The 18782-nt window shown below is 30.2% G+C and overlaps 2 protein-coding genes across 4 annotated transcripts; one reads left to right on the top strand and one right to left on the bottom strand.

The window, feature by feature from the left end:
* The first annotated feature begins 8258 nt into the window (after positions 1 to 8258).
* LOC114425758 (protein PIN-LIKES 6-like) lies at positions 8259 to 12878 on the top strand. Of its 2 annotated transcripts, XM_028392714.1 has the most exons (11): positions 8259 to 8554; positions 8676 to 8900; positions 8997 to 9076; positions 9186 to 9310; positions 9446 to 9567; positions 9790 to 9978; positions 10467 to 10541; positions 11070 to 11170; positions 11869 to 11921; positions 12047 to 12235; positions 12549 to 12878. In XM_028392714.1, the coding sequence occupies exons 2-11, from the start codon at positions 8712 to 8714 to the stop codon at positions 12668 to 12670; spliced, it is 1245 nt and encodes a 414-aa protein (XP_028248515.1). In that variant the 5' UTR covers positions 8259 to 8554; positions 8676 to 8711; the 3' UTR covers positions 12671 to 12878. The 2 variants fall into 2 exon arrangements, with proteins under 2 accessions (XP_028248515.1, XP_028248516.1); XM_028392715.1 differs by lacking the exon at positions 8259 to 8554 and having other exon boundaries at positions 8738 to 8854.
* A 1046-nt stretch (positions 12879 to 13924) lies between these two features.
* LOC114425289 lies at positions 13925 to 17019 on the bottom strand. Of its 2 annotated transcripts, none has more exons than XM_028392158.1 (2): positions 16910 to 17019; positions 13925 to 15847 (listed from the first exon to the last, which is right to left on the bottom strand). In XM_028392158.1, exon 2 carries the CDS (start codon positions 15845 to 15847, stop codon positions 14192 to 14194), a length of 1656 nt encoding a protein of 551 aa, XP_028247959.1. In that variant the 5' UTR covers positions 16910 to 17019; the 3' UTR covers positions 13925 to 14191. The 2 variants fall into 2 exon arrangements, with proteins under 2 accessions (XP_028247959.1, XP_028247958.1); XM_028392157.1 differs by having other exon boundaries at positions 16746 to 16941.
* Positions 17020 to 18782: the final 1763 nt, after the last annotated feature.

An 18782-nucleotide genomic window follows, 5' to 3' on the forward strand; every position in this document is an offset into this window, starting at 1 on the left:
TTAGTACAAAACCTTTTCTGAAATTTATTATTGTACTTCAAGTATATATACATACATATATATATATATATATATATATATATATATATATATATATATATATATATACTACAAATCTTTAAATTGGTCTTTGAACTTTACTAAAATATGTTTACTGAAGGACTAAATTGATAGATATTTAATACTTTGAAAGATTAACTGTATAGTTTTATCACTTTAGGCACTATTTATTTAAGACAAAGGATAATACTATTTAGAGACTAAATTAATAGTTGATACTTTATTATTCCTTAATTGAGAATTGTTAGCTACATTGGACCTAAGACATCAAATGTCACAGTCCCTGTACATGACACTATTGTCCTTTATTACGTAGAAGAGAAAGATTCTTTATAATTAGTTTGGGGTGACTTAATTTTTCAACATTCTTATTAGGTGAAATTCTACAACAACCCCATTAAACGAGATTAATTACATTGCCACCTAATAGTAGAGAATGTTGAATACAAAATGCATTTCTCTTTATAGTATGTATATCAGTATATCCACACATGTACAGTATAGCTGGCATGACACATTAGTAAAGTAAAAAAACACTTAATTTGTTACATTTGCTATCCTAATTAAGAATCTAAATAATGATCCTAATGTGCACTTGTCCAGCTAACAATGGTGATTCAAGAGAGTCTACGACTTTATGGACCTTCAACTATGGCCACTAGGGAAGTGTTGGCCAATGAGGTGAAGTTGGGGGAACATGTTCTGCCTAAAGGCATCAACATGTGGTTGTTCACACTTGCATTGCACCGTGACCCTGATAATTGGGGGCCAGATGCTAGGGAATTCAAGCCAGAAAGGTTTGCTGGTGGTGTTTCTGCAGCATGCAAGTACCCCCAAGTTTATATTCCATTTGGCCTCGGGAGTCGAATTTGCTTAGGCCAAAACTTTGCCATGCTACAAATGAAGGAAGTGCTGTGTCTTCTTCTCTCCAACTTCTCCTTTGCTGTTTCACCAAACTATTGCCATTGCCCTGTGGATGGTTTGCTGTTGATGCCAAAATATGGTGTAAGGCTTCTTGCTAGCAAGGTTCACGAGACTTGCTGCATAGTTAAGGTTTTGTTCTGTGTTACTCCAACATGTGACCAAGACTAGCTAGTTTTTTTGGTGGCTTTGTTGGGTTGGATGATGCATAAGTAAAAACTCTATGAGATTTGCTAATTTTTTTTTTCTTCTTAAAAAGTAAAACCAAATTAACCTCAAATATATATGTCTTTTTGCTTTTATATAATATTACCCTTTATATTTTTTTTACAGGAACCTCATGAAAAAAAAACTCATAATATTTCTGAGTCTTTTTTTTATATAGTCTCCTTTCATATCACCTGCATTAATTGTTTTTATTATAAAAATAATTAAGTAGAAGTGCATATTATTAATTAATTAAGTGAAAAAGGACATGAGAATAGAATCCGTATCACAATTAAACAAATAAGACATTTGGTAATATAAAATCTATAACTCAGATTACTTTTTTGTTTATCAAACTCTGTTCGCATTTAAATAACTAAAAAGCTAACTCAAAGAATGTGAAATCTTGGAAATGGGAGGGATCTTCTATCGCTTTACCCTTAATTTGTCCTACTAACCCTCGTGAATAACTTTGTGGCATTGTGAGATAATGAAAATTATTAGCTAATGATATGTGCGTCTGAGAGCGGGTATGTAGGGACATGTGTACACGTGTGTGTTTTTAGGGAGTGTTTCGAGGCAATTTAAATATGGAAAAAGATAAATATGCAATTCAGACCATCACTTAATTAATTACAAAACTTTGTCTTTAATTCAAAAATCAAGAAAAAAAAATCACAAAATTTATTATTATATATGAAATCTGAATTTTCTATTTTAATCTAATGCTTATAATTAAATAATCACATTTCTCTCCATAACTAACTAAGTTCTCGTATGAAATTCTCACAATAATTGAAAGTTCTTATATATGTAAAACACTCCCTAAAAAAACATGTGTTTTTACATAGACTGACAAATTCGATAACATTTTTTATATAAAACATTACTTGGTTCAACTACACATTAATTAACGGGTTAAACTAGTTTTACCAAGATTATATAATAATATAAATTAAAATGTGTTGTTAGTTCAACATCTTGTTTGACTTTCAAAAGAATCATGATATTTAGATATGTCAATGATATCAACATCCATCTTTTATTTTTCTTTATTTCCTCTTCTTATTACATTTAATTATCAACCATATTAATCATCTATTTTTTTTCTCTTTTATCACTCAATCTGAAGGTGTTTATGTTGTAAGGGGTGTCCAAATACAATTTTCTTTTTCAAAATATTAATACGCAGTCCAGTAGAAACTCTTTAAATTAATATTTGATAAATTAATAAACTCTCTAAAATAATAAATTTGTCCGGTCCCGACTTGGGCCAATATAAAAAATTAAAAAACTCGATAAAATAATAAGATAACAATTTTTCGTGAAATTCCTTTATAATTTTCGATCCCAAGAAAATCATAAATTAAAAATTCATAGAAACTGAAAAAAAAAATATTATACTCTATTGAAATATGATTCAATAGTTGCTTAAGATATGGATATTTTCCAATAATAATTTATATATGTCAAACTTGTTTAAGAATACATTGAACACATTTGTTTCTCTTGTTTACATTTATTGTACTTCAAAAGTCATTATTGATTTCCAATGCATATGAACACAGTAATTACTAATTTACGTTTACGTTGAGTCTCAAGATTCGTTGCAACGTAATTTTAAGAGACATAAACTAATTTACCTTTTTATTTGGTATGTACAGTATAATTACTTAAAAACTCTTTAAATTAATAATTATTAATTTATCGATAAATTAATAAATTTCTTCAATCCTCACATTATTAATTTATAGAGTTTTAACTGTATATATATAGGTTGCAGGTATACAAATTCACTTCCCTCTCCCTCGCTCATCTCCTGGGTGTATTGTGAGATCCGACTCCAACAAGTATAATCATTCTTAAGCCATAGATATAAAGTCAATTAAAATATCTAAGAAACATATCATAATATGATGATTATATTAAAAGTATCTTAGATGAATTATTGTTAAAGTTTGTTATTTTGATTTATTTTAGGGTTAAAATATTTAATTATAATTTTATATATACAAATATTAATATATTTTTAAAATTGAATAAACTCTTACAAATTTACGATTTAATTCTACTAGCTTAAACGAATCTATATAAAATAGGAGTCTCACAATTCTATATATATATATATATCGGAAAAGAGACGACAAAATTATAAAGTTAGTATCATTTTTTGTTATCATAAATAAATAGACAACCTTCAGTACCAGATTTGTCAAAAATATAATAAAGGAACGTTGACGGAATGATAGAGGGAGATCGAATAAATAAATAAATGTGATCTAAATGGGCGATCGGGATTCCTGCAGAATGATAGGATTTGGGTAAATGTCAAGCAAAAGTTAATTTCTTGTACATATATACATGACACATGGAGAACCCTATTTTAACATACATGCACGTGTCAGCTTTACTCTAGAGCATACAACTATGAACGATACCATTTTAATTAACGGCTCCAATTCCATACATATATATTTCAAAAGACAAAAAATAAAAACTATAAATTGTACGTTTAACTAGTCGACCTGTAGCTAGGAAGGGGATACTTATCGACTTAATATTGTTATTTGATATTTTCAAGATTGAGGATTATAAAATTTGTCTTTACTGTCACGGTAAAAAAATCATATATTACTTATGACATTTTACATTGAATAAACCTCTATTTATGAGGTTTTTATTTGATAAATTTAAGTTGTTAGTATAAATATTATGAATTTGTATCCTAATCAAATGATAGACTATGTTTGCTTTATAAAAAAAAATAGTATATATTATAAGTACATCATATGTTACTCTAATACCTTATACTTTTAATTAATATAAACTTACAAGTTTTATAGTAATAACTTAATTTTCGTTAAAAATTATATGAATAAAAATATGAATTAAATATGATTTTGATTTTCCAAAATATTGACTGTTAGTATTAGTCACCCGAAATTTTCATCTTTTAAATGTAAGTTATATCCACCTGTTGTAAATATGTAAACAATGTAACTTAAGACTTATACTATTACAATGCATTTGCTATGCTAAAGCCGGAAATAAAATAACTTATACTTTAATTAATATAAACTTACAGGGTTTCTAATAATTAAATTTTCATTAAAAATTATATCAAAAAATAATTTTAATCACACTCATATAGAGATGCTCTTTGTAATATGACGACCTATATATCATGAAGAATAACTTCTTTAGTTTTTTTTTTCTTTTCCAAATATAGAGATATTACTTTTATTAAAAGTTAAATATTCTTTTAAGATTCTACAACAAGGCATATAGATATTGCGTATAACTTAAATTGCGTATTTATCTATTAAAACAAAAAACTTTATTAAGACTTGTAAAAGTATAATACCAACATTTGCTTCTCTTCCTGTTCCTTCTTTTATGTTCTTTCTGTTATTTTTCTATGATTTCAATTGTTCTATTATCTTCCTCTTCAAACACGCACTAAACAAAATCATATTTTGGTTGCACACGTTTCTCTGTAACCTTAATTAACTGGCATCTTTAAAAACAAGATCAAAGGCTTCCTAATTAAGGGAAGAGGTGGAATATAGTTGCTCAAAACACTTTTTTTTTTCTTAATCCATAAACAGGCAGTTTAATTAGAATGACGATCAACAAATAATGCAACCATCCGTCAACACGAATAGCATTTTGTTGACATTGATCGCTCAAAAATGAAAGAGTCGTGTTCCTTTGGTAAAGAATGCAAGATTCATAACAAAATGGCAATCTGGGCTCAATGAATTTACTTTACTCCAGAAAAGACTAATGGCAATGAATACTTCCAGGAAAATGTTTGTTCTTTTTCTATATACAAAAAAGATCTCTCGAATAATAGCAAAAAAAAAAATTGACTTGAAAATAAATTCATTGTTAAGCATGTACTTCCTCAAAGAATAGCATCTCCTTTATTTTATTTATTTTGGGATAAAACATAATTTTCTTCTTCCTATTTTTTAAATTCCATGATTTTAGTTCTCTTAAAAAATAGAAATACTTTATCTTCCAATTTTAAAAAATTCATAATTTCAGTCCTCCTGGTTTTTGTTTTTATTGAGACAACTTCCCTCACTTTGTAAAATATATGATTTTAATTTTCTTTAATTTTAAATTTTAATCTTGACTGTGTATTTTTTAATTTTTTTAATAAATTATATTTATTAGTAATTAAATAATTTAAAAAAATATATATGTCATGTAGATAATAAATAAATGTGTTATTCAACGTTTATATAATATATAGATTAATATTTATATATAATATGTGTTAGTCAACATTTATATATATATTAACATTTAAAATTATAAATTTTTTAAGAGTAAAGGATAAAATATCTCATTTTAAAAATAGGAACTAAAATCACAATTCTTAATACAACGTCTGAACGGCATGCTCCTAAATGGATATTTATTTAATTGATTATTTTGATACAATAATATCTATTATAGGGTTTTTTTATTATTTTATTTGGGTTAATTGAAACATAAAAAAATGTTGACGCAATTGAAACTGAAAACTTTTAAAATCGCCAAAATTTGTCATTTTCCAATGATTTCAAGTCATCATAAACTAACTGTAAGGTTTCAACTACAAACTATCCGTACGATAAATAATTCAATTACAATTATTTTAGTTTAAATAACTTAGTAATTACTGATTAATTTGACCTTTTATTTAGTTGCATTTACAACACGGCAACAATTTATAACCAGTTCAAATTTAAACTACTTAGGGAGTACGGATGGAGAGATGGGAGAGGGGTTCAGAATAAATATAATTAAGCATATATTTATCTATCACATTGCGAAGCTAATATATATCAGAACTGTTATATAAGTTTTTATTTATTTATGATGTTATCAAGGTTGTTTTGTATTTTAAAATTTCAAAAATATTTAAATTTATCATAATTTAAATCCATTTTAAAATTTTAGACATAATTTTTTCATTCATTGGTTAAACTCTAGATATTGAATTTACATTCTTTTTTCATCTCGTTATGTTAACTTATGTCACTTTAAAACTAAATATGCATATGTTAACATAAAATAATCAAAGTAGTGTAGAGTTACCTTATGCTTCACCATTCAAGCCGAATCTTATTCATTCATATCATCCCTGGAACTTGTGGTGTTTATTATTTGGAAAAGTGTAAGGATAACTTGGTTTCCAAACAACACATAATGGTTCGATTCTCAAGTGCTCAAACGCATCTGCAATTTGAAATTTTAACGATGATTCTACTCATATATAAGTGAACAAGACTTTAATTTTTATTTTTTATTTTTTATCTTAACCATCCGATTAATCATAGAAGTATCTGACTAATCCAAATTTATTTTATTATTTAATTTAAAAATATTTTAAATGTAAATTTTTAATTTTTTATTATAAAAATTAATAATTTTGTCATATAACAGTTTATGATGAATGACAGTAACAAAAAAGAATTACAACGCCAATATATTTTAGATTAAATTCAATGTAGCAATTTGTATGTTAATCAGGTCTTATTTGTTGAATTTTTTTGAGCTAGCAATATAAATGCATTTAGATAAATATTTTAATTAAATACGTATTCAATAATAATATGAAAATTTGTTTATAAGCTTATTAAATAAACTTATTAAACAAGTAAAAAAATATTTTTTAAAATTTTACTTGAAATTTTATTTAAATAAAAATAATTTATAGTTATAAGCTAGCTAAATGAATTTTGTATAATTACTTTCAGAACCTGGACAAGCATAATATCCACTCGATAAATCTTATGAGTTTCTTTCTATTTTTCTCAATTGGATAGACTCTATTTGTAATATATATTTAATTTAGTGAAAATAAATATTAATTATTCAAATGCAAATATTTATTAATTAAAAAAATTCAATATAAGATCATATTTTATAATTTTATAATGTTTACTGGTTTAAAGACTTAAATATGTTTTAATTCTTATAAAATGTATGACTTTTGATTTTAGTCCTATAAAAAAATTATTTATATTTTATCCTTTAAAAATTTAAATCATTGTTTTTATCCCCCATAAAGTGAATGAAATTCAGTTTTAATCCCTGAAAAAATCAATTCAATGTTAAAAGAGAGAGAAGAGAGGAAAGAGACAAGAGAGAAAGAAGAGAGAGGGGGGAGAATAGAATGAGGAGAGTGAAGAGAAAAATAAAATAGAGGTATTCATGAACTTATCTAATCCAATCAAAATAGTAAAAGATCAATTAAAAAACAAAAAAAAATATTAAATTGGATCAAATTTTAAATTTAATTTTGAAAACTAATTTAATCCAATGTATAACAAACTTATACATACACATATGTTTTTTTATAAGTTTGAGATTAAATCAATTAGACGGTGAATTAAAAAAATGAAATGATTGAATTAAATAATTTTTCTCTTTAAAATTAATTCAATCCAACTTGCTGAAATTTCTTAAAAAAACTAAAGATTAAAATTTTCAAATTTTTGCTTTTCTGTGAAATTTGAAATTTTATAATTTTAGTTAATCAAAATATTTCTACAAATTATTAGAACTTAATTTATTTCACTTAAATATGTTTTTATTCATTTAAATTTAAATCATCTTTTTAATCTTCCAAATTTTAAATTTTTTTTGTCCTTCGAATCCACGATTATTTTTAGTCTAACATGAAATAAAATATTTTTAAAGCATTATCTTTCTATACAATGTGATTACAACATATTTTAATACAAAATTAAATTCTCACATAAAATTGAATTACAACATATCTTAATTGATAATGTAAAATTTTCTATATTGTTTGACTAGTAATATGAACTATATAACAATAATTAGTGAATCTTTAATATTATATATGCCAGTGATGTGTTAATTTTTTTATCTAGTATTCAAATAGCATAGAAGAATGGTGGTTACGTAAGTTGGAAGGGAAAGAATTGACGTTGTAACGCCACTAAAAGAAAATTGGAAAAATTTATACAAATATGTGTGGACATGTGGACTTCCCTTGCTTTCGGCTTGTTTGGAACTACCAATCTTTTTCATTAATTTGTGATGAAGAAGGACAAGTGTGTTAATTAAAGCTACATCATTTAAATTTGAAGGGCTGTTTCTGTTTGTTGATTTCGTGTCTCCAAAGGAGAGAGACAAGAAAAAAATAAATAAGAGAAGAACAAGGAACAGAACAGAATCATATTCTCTTATTCACGTGCTCTAGTTGAAGAAGGCATTCATACACCACTGACCCATAACATAATAAACCTCTTTCTTCTTCTTCTCTCTCTCTCTCTCTCTCTCTCAAGCCAAAGACGGTGCAAGGCCAAGATCTTCTTCAGCTCCTTCATAGGTGCATGAGGTAAAGTCATTGATTTGAAAGTTTCATTTTTGAATTGTGTTTGCAATTTTGGATTGTGTTAGATTGTGGAATGTTTTTTTATCTTTCAATCAAGGAGTCTAATTTCGTTATCTGGGAACAGTTTCAGATTGAATTGGTTTTTGGGCACCAAATAGCAATGGCCACGGTGGAGAGGATCCTGTTGGCCCTGCAGAATGAGGGTGCAGGAGGAGAATCCTTGTTGGGGTCAATAAAAATTGCTGTGATGCCCATAGTTAAAGTGTTCACCATGTGTTCCTTGGGACTCCTTATGGCTTCCAAGTATGTTAACATCTTGCCTGCTTCTGGAAGAAAGCTTTTGAATGGGGTATGCAATTATGTATGCATGTATGTGTGTGCGTGTGCTTGATGCATGTGGCGTGTGCCATCAAATTCTCACTCATCCTTTTGTTGCTTCTTGCAGCTGGTCTTTACACTCTTGCTACCTTGCTTGATTTTCTCCCAATTGGGACAAGCTGTTACTTTGGAGAAGATGCTTGCTTGGTAAGTTGTCGTAACTAGTATTCAATTTGCCCCCAGTTTTATTTTCCCTTTTATTATTTCGTATCCACACATACATATACCAAATTATTGATCTTTAATTTCTATGCAGGTGGTTTATTCCTATGAATGTTGTCCTGAGTTCCATAGCAGGCTCACTCATTGGTTTTGTTGTTGCCACGATCGTCCGTCCCCCATACCCTTTCTTTAAGTTTACAATTGTACAGATTGGAATCGGTACGCTGGTCATGACTCATGAGTCAACCTTGTTTTTCTTTCTTTACATTTGGAATCTTGCTTGATAACTAGGACTTGAATCCATGTGTTGGTTTTGCTTTGTCTTGAGTCTTATGATTGCAAATTATTATACAGGGAATATTGGGAATGTTCCACTTGTCCTGATTTCTGCTTTGTGTCGAGACCAATCCAATCCCTTTGGAGACATGGAAAAATGCAGCACAGATGGAACTGCCTATGTATCATTTGGCCAGTGGGTAGGTTCTTGATATCTTTCTAACTACTGCATCTTGTCCTAGTTGTGTTGATATCTTGTTCATTCCCTAATATTTCATTCACTTCTTACACAATTTTCAATATATAGGGTCTTTATTATAATTTAGACTAGTTCATATGTTTAAGATTGTTCTAGATATTCTACTCCCATTAAAACAAAAACCTAGTACTAATTGGGAGTTATTAATTCTCATTTGTCTTAGGTCGGTGCTATCATCCTATATACATATGTATTTCAAATGTTGGCGCCTCCTCCAGAAGGCACATTTGAGATTGATAATGAAAGTGTTCCCTTGAAGAGCACTCCAATGAGTGATGCTACACCTGAACAAGCTCCATTGCTCGCTAATGAGGAGGGGGTCACTTCAACAGCTCAAAATAAGAAGTGGGAGGTGAGATTGACTTATTTTTGTCACCCTGGCAAGGTGTGACAACCATGTACATACTGATGCTATGTTTTTCTCAAGTATATTTACCTATAATCTAAATCAGAATTTCCCCCTTCTTTTTGCACTTTTGTTGAGTAGATGACACTTGACTACCTTGCCATGTAACCTTGGAAATTTGTACCAATCTTTACTGTAGTGTGATTGTCTTCATGACTGTTTTGTGTAAAAATAAGAGTTTATATAGCTTCATGTTATTTTCTTAACTATGTTCTCTAATTTGTCTTGACATACATTTTGATTTGAATTTTTCTTTCTTATATTATATCCTTCAGGGGTTCAACTTCTAAAATTTCTCTATTTGGCCTCTGATGAGTTATTGTGATGGTTTAATTTTTATATTTATGCACTCAAACTCCTAGTGAGTGCTTGTTTTACTCCTTTATATGTCATTCTTCCCCGGATATGAGGTTAACACATGTTTGTTGGTGCAGATTAAAGACGTCTTGGCATTCCTATATGAGAAATTGAAGCTTAAGCAAATTCTTCAACCCCCTATCATTGCATCAGTAAGCTTTTCTATATTGAACTTATAGTCATCTAGTTTTTTTTTTTTTTTCATTTTATATACTGGATTCTCCTCATCCCTCTCCATTGAGTTTGAGAGTTATACCCTGCTTTTCCTGATAGGGTTATCTAATTTATGTATGATGTGTTTTCTGCAAAATCTGATAGATCAATTAGAGAAACACTAAAAATCTGGATCTCCTGTGAACGAATCTGTTAGCATCCAATTTTAGATTCTGAGCAACCAGGTCAAGAATAGTTCTAGACTTCTAGTCAAAGCATTGAGGATAGTGGTCTGGAACTTACTTTTTCCTTTTATGCTTAAAAATCAGAAGGAAACAGATGCATAGGATTACCTACTTTCATAATAATCAAATACCCTGAGCAAATACTTTACATGTGTAGACTTGATATAGTAGAAGCAATGTTTCTGAACTAGTTACTACTGGTATTGTGGTAAATAGACCAGTGTGATGTTGATATATTAATGGAGTTGATTTTTAGTTGAAAGTATTGTATGTGTTTTGCAGATCCTTGCCATGACACTAGGGGCAATCCCATTTCTCAAGAAACTGATCTTTACACCTGATGGTCCACTGTTCTTCTTTACAGACAGCTGCATGATTCTTGGGTATGCCCATTTAATTAATGAAATGAATGTTTTTATGTTTATGTAGAGTGTGCTCTGAAATTTAGTTTATATTCTTTTATAATATAAGTATTCACTAGTCTATTATTGAACAACTTACCAACTTTTACATATAACAATTTTGTTTTCTTTTTGGCCATGGATAATATTTTTAAAGGATAATCAATCACTTATTGGCATTTTCTGTCACATTGATGGTAAGTCCTTGGTTAAAAGTTTAGATGGTATTGGCAGTTGAACCATTTTCTTCGAGAAAACTAAGCAACAATATATTAAAACATTTACTATCAGAAATAACAAAGAGTAGGCCTGGAGTAACTCATAGTTTCACCCAATTATTCTTCTTTTAACTAGGTTTACAACTATATAAACATTAAACAATTTGGGGTCAATATTTTATTTATGCTCAGCTATTAGTATAGAATAGAATATGTTATCCTCCTTCCTCTTTTCTGTCAAAACAATATATTTAAAACAAAAAATATTTTCAGGAAAATATTTCAATCTTGTCTACAAGTCAATCCAAGAAACTTCAAAAATGTGTTTTGGAACTAAGTCCCAGTATCTTAGTTCTATAAAGTGATAAATTATTTTTTCTCAGTCAGAAGTCATTTAGGGATACTTATGATGCTATTTATAGTTGATACTTGATACAGTCTAATAGTTCCTTTGGTGATCAGGGAGGCCATGATTCCTTGCATTCTGTTGGCACTGGGAGGCAACCTTATTGATGGTAAGTTTATGTCTAGTGTTCTCATTATATTTAACCAATGTCACTTGTCAAGTTTGTATGAATTAAATGATCTTTTGACTGAAGCATTTAAATTAATCATGGCTGGCATTTTGTATTGGTTGCAGGACCTGGAAGTTCAAAGCTTGGTTTTCGGACAACTGCTGCTATTATTTTTGCACGGTTACTTTTAGTGCCTCTGGTTGGACTTGGGATTGTCACGTTGGCTGACAAGCTTGGTTTTCTTCCCTCTGATGACAAGATGTTTCGATTTGTCCTCCTCCTTCAGCATTCAATGCCAACATCCGTCCTTGCAGGTATAGCACACACATTTATCTTACTCGTTACTGGTAGAGACATTTAAACATTTTCTACGAGTTAAAAGAACAAACTCTGTTATACTCACACTTAACTAACACAACATAGGTTCTTCTTGGGTTGACAAAGTGGGTGGAAAGGTGGGAAATAGTTGCTGTTTAGTAATCTTAAGTTTCTCTAAAGGGTTTTTCTCATTTGTAAACAAGATTGTTGTTATATACTAGTAGTTAACAAATAACAAAAAATGTTGGACTTTGTATGGACGAGAATTTTTGTGTTGATTTTTAACACAAATTTTTTACTTGCTCACAGGTGCTGTTGCTAATTTAAGAGGTTGTGGGAGGAATGCAGCTGCTGTATTGTTTTGGGTTCATATTTTTGCTATATTCTCAATGGCAGGATGGATTATTCTATATCTAAACATACTCTTCTGAGACTGTATAGAGAAATTTGATCCAATTCATTTTGTTCATTTTGATGATAGATTAGTAGAGAAACCCCAATATTTTTATACAAAATGCCTTTATATGATGATCACGATCAAAATGTCTGCTGCCTACTGAATTATGTTAGTCTATTAACTATTCCAAATTGGGTTGGTGAACACATTCACCAGCAATATACTGGAATATTTTTTTTCAATGCATTATTAGGATGTACGAGAGAAATCATCAATCATTATATTCACATGCCACGCTTGAATAGGTTACACATCATTCGTTGTCACCCAGTTTGATTCCCATTAGTTTAAATAAAACACAAAAAGACAACCTTCTCTGTTGCATCAAAAGAGATTTGTTATTTGTCATAACTTAGTGGCCAGAGAAAAGCGTAATTTTTGCCTTGTTTATTATTGTCGCTGGTGGTGTAAAGGAAAATTTTACGTCGATAGCTTTTACACAAATACATAAACATGATATTTTTCACATATAAACCAGTAAACTAGACCTTAAAAACGGGTAGAAGATATTTTTCCCTATTCTAATTGTTTACATGTGTGACGTCTAAGGAGTATCACTGATTCTAGTTATTGGATTTGGATATATTAGTGGAAAATTTGACGGATTTGATTGAAGACCGAATACTCAGAAGTGGTTTTTATGAAGTTTTACAACTTAGTTCCTATATAAGATTTTTATTAAGTTTTGTAGCCTAGTCCTAGGATCGATACCTTCTAGGATTGATACCTAGTAGGACTGATAATCCATCGAGGCTGATATAAAAGGACTAACTCCCTAGGTCCAGGGGTATCAATCTTAAGGGGGCATCAGTTCTTATCCATGTTCCTACATCTTGAAATTTGATGGAGTTTGAAACATTTTTCAAAAGAAAGTTGACTTTGTAGTTGAAGTAGCAACTTTTTTCAAAGACAAATAGAATTTTGATTCCTATTTATATTTTAGGACTCAATTTAGTCTTTTGAATTTAAAAAGTTTAACGTTGATCCTGTAGTTCTCATGTTAGACCAAATTGATCCTTCTTCCAATTGTTTGGATTAACAGCATCAATTTTGACCGACATGACACTCTCATAATTTGTCACATGTTAACAAATTAATAGATCAAAGAAAAACTTTAATTAAGGATCAGATAACCTGCCAAATGGAAAAATTGGATTCCATGGTTTGGAAAATTTGCAACAAAATAAGCTTATAGTAATACTAGTGATAATGGTGCTTTCCAAGCTAAGTAATTTCCGTCAGTTGAATGACTGATTTTGGTCTAACACACTAAAACATCAACAATAGATAATCAAAATATTTAGGTATTGGGTCCTCGAAGCACAAACTAGGAAAGAAATGAAACAAGAAACAGAAAGCAGATACGATATTACAAACTAAAATCTGTACATGTCTTCTTGAATTAGTGAGGACAAAAGGCACGCCATGAGTCAGTTAAAAATTTCATCCCAAGTGGCCATCATGAGGCATTATTGATAAACAATTAGAGAAGTGCTTAAAATGGGCACCACCACCTTCTGCTTCTACTCTCCCTCTGGTTTGGAGAGGAATAAGCATGAACAGCGTGTTGGTTTTGCCCGGATAAGTAGTGACTGCCCAGATGTCTACTTCCTTCATTCTGAGAGTTGTTACCCAACCACAAGACAAGAACAATGCCCACTAGACTAACAATTGGAGCTGCAGCAAGAAAAAACCATCTTCCTCTACCACTTCTTGTTGCAGAAGAATCCACAGTGGAACCTGAGCTCAGAAGTCTTTGCCGTATTCCACCTTGACCACTACCATTCACCTCATCTCCATCAGAAACATCAGAATAACTATCATCTGTTACATCTATTCGTTGCCTCTCATGGATCACATTTCTACTATCAATGTTCTGCTTTCCCTCTTCATAGTCCTTATCATCAGTTGGAAGTTCGTACCGACAAAGAGGACATGAATTTCGGGCACTCAACCATGGCAAAATGCAATTGATGTGATAAAGGTGAGAGCATGGAAGTTGATTTACTTCAGTGCGGGGTGCCAAGACATCCTTGCAAATGGCACAAACTAGTTCGCCGTGCTTCTCATGTTCCTTGCCAATGACTACACGTGGCAGATTATTCACGAAAGACACAGCAGCAGGAGGCGCTCCTCGTCTTGAGCTGTCATTCTCAGCCAGATGCTCAAGCAGATCTTCAAAATGTCTAGCATCAAGATAATCCCCAAAGTTTGCTCCATGAGGTAAATCAACATCCTCAAAACCATGCCAGGTCTCTCGGATTATCTGGCTAAACATTCCCCCAGATTCAGTAGAATTAATGCGATCCCTGCTCTCACTTGGACTAGAGGTGAAAAAAATTTGAAGGTGGGATGTGGCTTCAGCTTCCTCAGCCTCGGCTAATTCCCATTCCCTATCCCCCTCCTCCTCCTCCTCCTCCTCTTCTTCATCATCTTCATCAGTAGAAATCCATTGGCTGAGACCAGCATGCATTGGATCTATGTCAGTATCACTGTCAAACTCATCTCCTTCATCTGGTAAATTAAAGACTCCAGTGCCTTCAAAACTATGAGTATCCATAGAGATATCTGAGTCGCCTCCATAAGCACTGTGAGAGAAAGAATCAGTCTCGCCATGGGGAACTCTGTACTGTCTAAAACTCGCACTAGATTCATTTTCACCATAAAGAGAATTCCAATTATCAAAACCATCACTGTCAGTGTCAGAGAGAACCTGCCTCCACCTTCTAGACCCACTAGGGGTAGTATGTGTACTAGCATATTGCAATGACCAAGCAGGGGTATCACCATCTACAAGTTGATCATCCTCCCCAGACACAGCTGACTGATGTTGTCTCACAGTATTAACCACATGGGGAATCTGTTGTGAGAAATTATTCTCAACGGATTCAGAACTATTGTGCCTGAATCTTCCTCTAAGCCTCCTTCGTGAGCTTTGGGTAACTGTATGATTCCCAAAGTCTTCAAGTAACAAAAATTTACAATCACCACACACACCACTGCTAGCAAGATCGCTTGCCATCTCATTATCAGGTGATAGGGCCTTTTGACAAAGAGAACACACTGCAACCTGGACAGTATCAGTGCTCCCATGAATCTGTGAACTAGACTGAGACGACGCAAACGAGATATTCCCAGAATTTGCGGCCATCTGAAACCCCATAAAAATCTAAATTATCAAAGACAATAAAATATAATCAAAACAAACCAGATAATGCCGATAACAAGGAATCTAAATTAATCGTTAACGAGAGATAATAATAACTAGTAATACTTAGCACTAGGACTATTCTACGTCTAAGAACGACACAACCCAACAGACCAGTAAGACCACCAACTTCATCAAATCATGTAAGTTAAGCTCAAATCTGATTGCATGCACATGGATTGGTTAATAGTATGGGGGAGCATTTCAGCTCCTAAAAATCAACTTTTGGCAAAACATGATTTTGGCAAACTTTTGCATATTTGGTTACAGTGATTAAAAATCAACTTCGCTCCTAAAATCACGTTTAACTACAACTGGAAAAAATATATACAACATCCATGCTAAGTTGAAAATTTTATACTAAATTTCACTACAAACTTACTTCCTAAATAAAAATTACCAATCATAAATCACATCACTTCAAATTCACCTTCAACTAAAATCAGGATCACTCAAAATCAAGTTTACAACCGCTCACACAATTAGTGGCAGAAAGATGCTAACCAGTTCAATCATTCAATTTTAGGTCCATCTCATGATATGCCCAACTAGCTCTAAATGCATATGATTGGTGGAAAGTGGAAAGCTTGTGAATTCAGGAATAACGTACAGTGCATTGCCAAACATTGCAAGGAAGAAATTAAAAAAATACATAATTATAAAATATTATATTATCATATATTCGAATCATCGCAACTAAACCGCTACAATTACGAAATACCCAGATGAGGGAAATCGTCGATAGGAATGGAAGCAATGTGGGGGTAGTGAAAAGGACGAATTTTTAACGGTGTGAGATGGCATAAAATTTGTGGGTTGAAGTGAGAGAAAAAAAAATGACCTGAGAGTGAGGTATCACGATGAAGCGGAGAGTGGGATCTACGAAGAAAGCACCAAAGGGATGTGAAATTTGAAGTGATGAATTTCGATTTCGATATGGGAAGAAGAAGAAGAAGAAGAATGAGTCATAGAAGAAGAAGAAAAAGTAGAAGAAGAAGAAGAAACCTTTTTTTCTGTTTCTTTCTTTCTATCAAATCCTCAGCCGGCGACTCCGCCAGCCTCGTCAACACGACGACGTTTTCCCTATCTCTATTGTTGTTTCTTGGTAAATCACCTTTTTTTAGTCGTGTTACTGTTAAGCATTAAGCAAATTTTAAATAAATTTCTTTTTTTTGGTGAATTTTAAATAAATTTCTCAAACTATTACATCTTTATTATTTGTCTAAAATTAATTACTTATTCTCATTTTATTTCTTTAACATGAATGTAGTAGTAACATTATCACTTAGTAACTGTTAGAATAACATTCAGTAAAAAAAATAAAAACTGTTAGATTCTGAATTGTAATTCTGAATTTTTTTTAATTTCTTTAATTTTAAGAATGAGGTTAATTTTTTATTAGAATAACATTAAGTAAAAAAAAAAAAAAAAAAGTGTAACGACCACACACTCTCGGTAGAATTTTTTTATACTACTAATCAATAATAAATTATCATTGGTATAACTTTGAGGAGGATTTGATGTAGAAGAATTTTTTAATTTTCTAAAGTGTTTGTTTTATTTTTAAAAAAATAACATTCCTATTAAAATAATATTTATGGGAAATAATTTATTTTAAAATTATGTTTCCCACAAAATTATTCAATGAGAAATGAGAACATAAGTTTCTGAGTTAAAAAAAGTTTTAATACGATAAAAAAAATATAATATTATTTTATTTATATTATTTAATGTGATAAATAATTAATATTTCTAGTAAAAAATCATCTTCTTGATTTCCGAGTAACTAAGATAAGTTATTCATAAGAATAATTATGACCAAGCAGACAAAATTTAGGGGGGTGTATTGGATTGGGATTTTGAGAGAATATTTTGACAAAAATAATCTTGAAGATTTTAAAAGATTATGTGGGATTGTATTGATTTTGTGGGATTTTAAAAGATTTTTTTTAAAAGACTTTTTACAATCAGGATTCTTAACCCAAGATTTTAATGGATTTCTAACACAGATTTTTAAGATTTCAAAGTACTTTATGGATTTTTAAGATTTTGAAAGATTAATACATTTTAAACAAAAAAATAACGAAAGTTACAAAAGTGAATGAAAAAGATGATAAATAAATTATAATGTTTGAATAAAGAAAATAAAAACGATAGAAATTTTAAACCTTTTAATAACAAAGTCATTATTGCCTAAAAAAATAATAACAAAGTGATTCTCACTTCATGTTCGCCTAATTATTAGCATTTCTCCACATATCTGAACCTATATTAGTCCTCCATATATTAGCATCTTCTCGTTCCTGCTCTTGTGTTTGAACAATGAGTTCATGATCATTGTCTTCGTAATTTGGTAACACTGAAGATGAAGATGAAGACTCGTCAGTAGGTTCCACTGGAAATTCATCAGAACGACATTCTTTGCGAAGAAAATTATTTAAAAAAAACTATTAACAAAAAACTATTAAAAAATAATACTCATATATCATAAAATCATACTCATATATCATAAAATCATTTAAAATCTATTTTCCATAAAAATAATACTCATATATCATAAAATCATTTAAAAAAAAAATAATACTAATATATCATAAAATCATTTAAAAAAAAACTATTAACAAAATAACAATTAAAAAATTATTAACACAATAATAATAATAATAACACGCTGTCAAAAAAATAATAATAACACATTAATAATTAACATTTTAATAATAACACAAGAAAATAATAATAATAATAATGGACGTTGTAAAAAAACAAGTTGAAGAAACAGAAAAAAGAGTTTTTTATTTTGATTTGCATATACAGTACTAAAAAAAAAAAGCAATATGAAATCTTGATACATATCAATTGCCATTCTTTTGATGCATAT

This window comes from Glycine soja, chromosome 9, assembly GCF_004193775.1.
Source record: "Glycine soja cultivar W05 chromosome 9, ASM419377v2, whole genome shotgun sequence".
NCBI classification, from domain to species: Eukaryota; Viridiplantae; Streptophyta; class Magnoliopsida; order Fabales; family Fabaceae; genus Glycine; species Glycine soja.